This window comes from Podarcis bocagei (genome assembly GCF_964188305.1).
Source record: "Podarcis bocagei genome assembly, chromosome: 7".
Taxonomy (NCBI): domain Eukaryota; kingdom Metazoa; phylum Chordata; class Lepidosauria; order Squamata; family Lacertidae; genus Podarcis; species Podarcis bocagei.
Window position 1 is genome coordinate 70,446,973 of NC_138132.1, and position 7,105 is coordinate 70,454,077.

At 46.8% G+C, this 7,105-nt stretch overlaps 1 protein-coding gene across 1 annotated transcript; it reads right to left on the minus strand.

Moving 5' to 3' along the window:
• Positions 1–2,397: 2,397 nt before the first annotated feature.
• On the minus strand, positions 2,398–6,977 carry LOC308592505 (uncharacterized protein C1orf50 homolog). Its single transcript, XM_081204051.1, has 4 exons — positions 6,788–6,977; positions 5,615–5,701; positions 4,865–4,996; positions 2,398–3,681 (listed from the first exon to the last, which is right to left on the minus strand). Exons 1-4 carry the CDS (start codon positions 6,950–6,952, stop codon positions 3,496–3,498), a joined length of 570 nt encoding a protein of 189 aa, XP_081060177.1. The 5' UTR covers positions 6,953–6,977; the 3' UTR covers positions 2,398–3,495.
• Positions 6,978–7,105: the final 128 nt, after the last annotated feature.

Below are 7,105 nucleotides of genomic sequence, written 5' to 3' on the forward strand. Positions count from 1 at the left end.
ACGGTCAAATACCAGACAGTTCCCAGGAACTGTATTTGAAGCCTGCCTGTTTAAATCTGCAGCAAGCAGACTCCTGGCTATTATTTATTTTGGACTTGGACTTAGGAAGTAGGCAGATCTAGACAGTTTGACCATGACTCTCAGGATTTAGCCCCCTCAGCATCTCTGGCAGAAGAAGCCTGAGCGAATGGTATTTATTATTACAAAATAAAATATTATTACTATAGTTATTCGTACCCTGCTTTTTTCCCTGTTATGGACTAAAGGTGGTTTCGGATAAAGTTAAGAAGAGCTAGAAATACAGCAGGGGAAATCATTAAAAATAAACATTGATAGAATTAAAACTCTCCATATATTATCTATTAAAAACATAGGTAAAGGGACCCCTGACCATTAGGTCCAGTCCTGGCCGACTCTGGGGTTGCTGTGCTCATCTCGCTTTATTGGCCGAGGGAGCCGGCGCACAGCTTCTGGGTCATGTGGCCAGCATGACTAAGCTGCTTCTGGCGAACCAGAGCAGCACACGGAAACGCCTTCCTGCCAGAGCGGTACCTATTTATCTACTTGCACTTTGACGTGCTTTCGAACTGCTAGGTTGGCAGGAGCAGGGACCGAGCAACGGGAGCTCACTCCGTCGCGGGGATTCGAACCGCCGACCTTCTGATCGGCAAGTCCTGGGCTCTGTGGTTTAACTCACAGCGCCACCTGCGTCCCATTAAAAACATAGAGATGCAATAAAAACAGCACCAGCACGGTAAGAGTAAAATGGGCAGGTTAATTTCTGCCTGGCTTGGCAGAGGATACTTCCCAGTAGATCAGCTTCCCCAGTCCTCCATTCTATAGAACCAAGTGCCACCAGGGTCTGTCAATTTACCCTCCAGGTGCCCTTCTCTTACCCCCTCCTGGTCCCCATGCCAAGTGATATTATTGCCCTATTTCATCCTGTTCCTTGGAACCACTTGGCAACACTCTTCACAGTAAGCATCTACTTAACTGGATATAACTTTAGTGGTCACTAAACAACTGTTGAGAATGTTTGTTGATATTACTACTATGTTTTCCACTTAGGCCTCCCAATACTTAAGATATGGATTGATTAAAGGGGTTTTTTAATTAAAAAATCAATTATCAATTATGGAAGAAATTAAGTTACATTAATCCAGCTTTGTCTCCCAAGTACTGGAGAGGTTGTCCTGGTTGAGGCTCTTATATGTCATGGCACTGTCCCCATGGTGCCCTTTTCTATCTTCCTCAAATGTCAGTGGAACAGTCAATAGTTTGCTTCCTTATTCTGCATTATCATGGTGTCAAATCTCAGTTGATCAATATGTGTCCATTTTTACTGATAACATTTTAAAAATGTAACTCTTCGCAATGCTCTTTTTATGACTGTATTCACTGGTATGCAGTCCTGTCACCTCTTTTTTTTAATTTTGCTGCCCTTGGCAGCCATTTTTTCCAGCCACCCACAGCAATTTTATCAAGATAAGAGTGCCAACATCTCTTTTTCTAATTCATTAAGAAATAGCACTGGGTCTATGAGACTTAGTTCCCAGCATACAAGCTTTAGAACTGCTGCCGCTATTATTTGCTCCTGTACCTTAAGACAGGAGTGGTGAATCATTTTCAGTTTGAGGGAGGCAGTAGGCTAGTGGCGCGCAGAGCAGGAGGGGTAAATTATTATTATTAGCCAAGTTACAGGGAACCAGGCAGAAAGCCTTCTCCGTAGTGGCACCCACCCTGTGGAATGCCCTCCCACCAGATGTCAAAGAGAAAAATAACTACCAAACTTTTAGAAGACATCTGAAGGCAGCCCTGTTTAGGGAAGCTTTTAATATTTAATAGGTTATTGTATTTTAGTGTTTTCTTGGAAGCCGTCCAGAGTGGCTGGGGAAACCCAGCCAGATGGGTGGGGTATAAATAATAGATGATGATGATGATGATGATTATTATTATTATTATAGTTTCTGCGTTCCATCCACAAAAGGTTTCTGCATGCACTTACAAACACACACACATACGCATCTGCCTTTCAATACAAGTAAGCACACTTTAAGGACACATTCCAGCTTGGCAAAGAAGTTGTGAAGCAGGGATGGGGCCTTGGGAGTCCTGAAGAGGCCAAATTTGGCCCCCAGGCCTGAGGCTCTCTACCCTGCTGTAATATTTGCAATGGTAAAACATCATCCACATTGGGAGTCAAGCCTCGTAACCACAGGACACTTTTATGACCAAGGTGTGTGATAGAAAAGAAACCCAAGTCAGTCGCTCAGCTTCGGGGCAGCTCTGCCTGGCAAGTACCAGCACTCTTCCGGAGAGAGAGTTGCATATCCTTTGTAGGCAACTTGCGGGAGGAGTCAAAAACCCACTTCCTAATGCATGTGCTGGAGTCGGTCCTCTTTTGCAAGCATTTGTTTTTAATTGAGGAAAAAACACCAAGCATCATCACAGTTTGAACTTCTTAGTTCAAAAAGAACAACATAATTATGTTCTCTCTTTGAACAACAGCCAAATGTTCTGTAGGAGGAATCATTCGCTACAGCAGCCTTATGTATAGAGCTAACAGCCTTGCCCATGGCCCAGCTAGTCCAGCGTCCTGTCCCCAGAGTTACCACCCAGATTCTAGAATCAAGAATAGGTGCACTCTCCTCTCCTGCGGTTTCCAGCAACTAGTATTGCTGCTTCCAACTGCGGCAGCAGAGCATAGCAATCATAGGTAGTTGTGACCAATAGCCTTCTCCCTCCATGAATTTGTCCAATCCTCTTTTAAAGCCATCCAAGTTGTGACCATCACTGCCTCCCATGGGAATGAATTCCCGTTTTAACCCTGTGCTACAAGATTGCCCTCCAGTTCAGATCATCGCCTCTAAAGTCAGACCCTGACAGAGTCCAAGCTAGAAACAACTGACTAGGAATAAGACCGTGGAGTCATAGAGTTGTAGCCAATGCTAGTCCTACTCAGAGCAGACCCACGGAAGAAGATGAACATAGCTCTGAATAGGATTTAGTTGGATACAACCCAAGAGTTCTCTTGATAATACTGGCATATTATTTTCAATAGATTTACTATTAATTTCATCAGATCTGTTCAGAGGATAGCTTATTTGGATGCACCGTAAATAAATTAAGGAGTCAGAACCTCTTGATCTATTGCAGATCTCCCAGCAGATCCTGATCTGTCTTCTGTCTATCCCTGATATAGCAGGATAATTCTTGTGTGGTTTTTTGGTTTTGTTTTAATTATTCATCATGATGGAGCCTCCTTGTTCAGCAGTAAGATTGACCTGGTATGCAGCTACAGCCTTCCATGTGCTGCTTTAACCTGGGGCCCTGCAGATATATTGGACTACAACTTCCATCAGCACCAGAAAGTAGACCTGGCTGATGGGAGTTGTAGTCCAAAAAAACAATAACAACACTGGAACTGATGGGAGTTGTGGTCCAAGGTCTGTGGAAGGCACCAAGTTGGAAGGAGGAGTTGGTCTAGGCCCACCATTACATAGTAAGGCCTCGGAAGTTGGGCTCGCTGCAGGGGGGTAGCGCCGCTTGCTGGTTTAGCAGCTTCTCGAGAACGTTGAGCTCAGCGTCGCGCTTCTCAATGTCATCCGAAGGAGTCCAGGACATGTCGTGCTGCAGTTTGTAGGCACCAAGGAACTCGCTTGGACAGCTGGCCCCCCATTCCTATGAAGGGGGGGGAGAGAGAGAGAAGGAAAGAAACACTTATCAAGTCCCCAGAATGCCAGCAGAAACTGTCTACACCATGCTACACCAAATCACTCAAAATCGGCATGCACAACAGATGCTCTCTACTGCTAGGCCAGTGTCCTTCAGGCTTGGGTCCTTAGCTTCTTGTTGGACCACAGCTCCCATCACCCCTGAACACTGGCTGAGCTGGCTGGGGATGGTTGGGAACTGGGAGCCCACAATCATTTGGGGTGCAAGCCTGAAGAACCCTGCACTATGCTATGACAAGCATGTTGGCCGACCCCTAAAGCAGCCTTCTCTAACTACACTGGTCCCAGCATATCCTACTCTGAATGATAGCAGTTCTCCAGGGTCTAAGGTCTCCAGCTGGGATTGGGAACCTGAATTCCTGCAGACATTGCTGGACTTCCAAATCTCACCAGCCCTAAGCCACCATGCCCAGTGGTCAGGGATGATGGAAGCAAAAGTACAGTAAAATCTAGAGGGCTACAGGCCATGATCTCCAGAGCCTCAGGGAAGAAGTCTTTCTCCATGACCTGGAGAAGCCAGGGGCTGGAATTGGGATGTTCTGTAAGCAGAGAGATCTGCGTTGCCACAAGGTGATGCTAAGCATTTTGCTAGTACAATACAAGCAAGATACTTTTTTCTTATTCCGACACAATCCTTAGGAATGTAAAGAGAGTCAGGGTAGTGGCCCATCTAATCCAGCACCCTATTCTCACAGTGGCCAAGCAACTGTCTCTTATCAAGCACACAAGTGGGAGCTGGGTGCAATTGCAACCCTCCCCTCCTGCAGTTTTCAGCAAATGGCACTCAGAAGCATACTGTCTCCGACAGTGGAAGTAGAGCATAGTCATCAGAGTTAGTAACTACTGCCCTCCATGAATTTGTCTAACCCATGTTTAAAGTGATCCAAGCAGATGGCCATTGCTGCCTCCTGTGGAAATGAGTTCCACAGATTAGCTATATTGTGAATAAGTACTTTCTTTTATCTGTCTTCCAACATTCAGCTTCACTGGATTTTCATCAGTTCTAGTCTTATGGGTGGGGGGGGGAAGCTTTCCTCTGTTCATCTTCTCCACATCAGGCATTATTTTTAAAAGCCTCTTACTTGCCTTTTCTCTAAACTCAAAACCCTTTTAAAAGAAGGGCTCAGTACCTTAGGTGAAAGCATGGAGAAGTAGCGCTGGCCACTCTCCCGCCTGTACAGGTAGTAGACATTGCCCGGCTTTTTCACAAAGTTGCAGGCAACGTGGTGCAGATCAGCATCTCTGTTCGCCTCTTCCAAAACCTAAAACACCAGAGAGAGAGAGAGAGAGAGAGAAGAGAGCGCACGTGCATCAACACCCCAAAAGTGTCTTGGATACAAACAGTTGGCTAGAATGTGGTGCCGATAATGCTGAGGTTACAGGTTCGATCCCCATATGAGACACCTGCATATTCCTGCATTGCAGGGTGGTCTTCAAAGTCCCTTCCAACTCTACAATTCTTTGATTCTATGAAATATTGCTCTTCCTCTCAAGTTTGCTGCTTACCTCCCAAGTCACATCACTGCAACTTTCAACTCTGAACTCTGGCTTTGTCCTTCTAACTAGCCTGTGCTGGGGAAGGGGGCCCACCCATCTGCCATCTCACACAGAGTTATTTTCCTTTGTTCCCCCTTAAAGGCCCATCACCCAGGCAATCACTTCAGGGGACTTCTTTTGCCTACAGAGATCTTGTGGACCTCTTTGCATTTGGCTTTGAAGGCGCCAGCAAAGCAGCCAATTGGCTAGTGTGCTGTAGTGGTTAGAGATGGGGTTGCTGTGAGGATAAAACAGGGAAGTAGAGAAAAAAACCTCTCTAGGGTGCATTATTTTAGAACTGTGCAAGCCTTTGACAATGGAGTTCTTCCCCTCCCCACACTTACCTTTCTGGCTTGTTCCTGCAAGTACCGGATTTGTTCTGCTATGACGGTCAGTCTGTTGCAGGCATTTGCTCGGGTGAAATCATCGGCCTATAGAAAAGAACGGAAACAGGAATATTTTTTAAAGGAGATTGGAAGTCTGGGTCTCCATATAAGCAACAAAAGTTCAAGGGTGGTTTTTGTACAGCACTTTGAGACATTTGCGCGGAAGGGCATTTATAAATGAACAATAATAATGCATTTTAAATCAGTGAAGACCAATTGAAATTAATGGAAATAAGTTAAGTCATGGCCATTAATTTCAAGGTGTGTACTCAGGGGTGTAACCAACATTAGTGTGCGCAAACATTTTGACATATGTGAGTAGCAGTAATGACCCTATTTATTTATTTATTATTGTGTTTATATCCTGTGTTTTGTTCTCTACAGAGCTGAAGGCAGAGTACATGGTTCTCCCCCTCCTAGTTTAATCCCCACAACTACCTTGTGAGGTAGGTTAGGCTGAGAGGCAATGACTGCCCTAAGATCACCCTGTGAGAGCTTTGTGGCCTAATGGCGATGTGAAGTATACCTGTATACGTTCAGTATACCTGAAGGAGCGTCTCCACCTCCATCGTTCTGCCGGACACTGAGGTCCAGCGCAGAGGGCCTTCTGCCGGTTCACTCGCTGTGAGAAGCCAAGTTAAAGGGAACCAGGCACAGGGCCTTCTTGGTAGTGGCACCTGCCCTGTGGAACGCCCTCCCACCAGACGTCAAAGAGAAAAACAACTACCAAACTTTTAGAAGACATCTGAAGGCAGCCCTGTTTAGGGAAGCTTTTAATGTTTAATAGGTTATTGTATTTTAGTGTTTTGTTGGAAGCCGCCCAGAGTGGCTGGGGAAACCCAGCGAGATGGGCGGGGTATAATTTATGATGATGATGATGATGAACCCCGGTGTCCTAGGTCCAAGTCCAGCATTCTAAACACTACACGGAACCGGCAAATACAGTTTGGGGGACACGCTGACATGCTCACCCTAGCTGTCATCCAGAGGCCACCATTGCCAAGGCCCACGGAACAACCACCGAACATTCAACCAGGCATTAATAAACAAAAAAACCCCACTCTGCACCTGCCCGGAGGCTCATCAAACACAGGCGCTCTGCACGCTCTCAGAGGCACCCTCCTCGCTCACCTTCTGCACCTGCTCTGCTAGAGCCACCAAGTCCGAAGGCCGAGCCTTCCGCGCAGACGGAGCCAGCTGGAAGTTGGACTCCACCAGCGCCGCCCCCTGAAACAAGGCGGCCGGAGACTCAGCAGCGGCACCGGCTTCGGACTCCGCTTCCGCCCTGGCCGCCATTCCTCGTGGCACAAGCCCCTCCCCCCTCGACCTCCCATTGGCCTCCGATCGCCTTACGTCAGAAAGAAGGCGGGGCACCCAGGGGACAGAACGGAGTAGGCGGAGCCAGCCTTTCCACCAATAAGGAGGCCACGAACGGGGAAACGGGGTGGA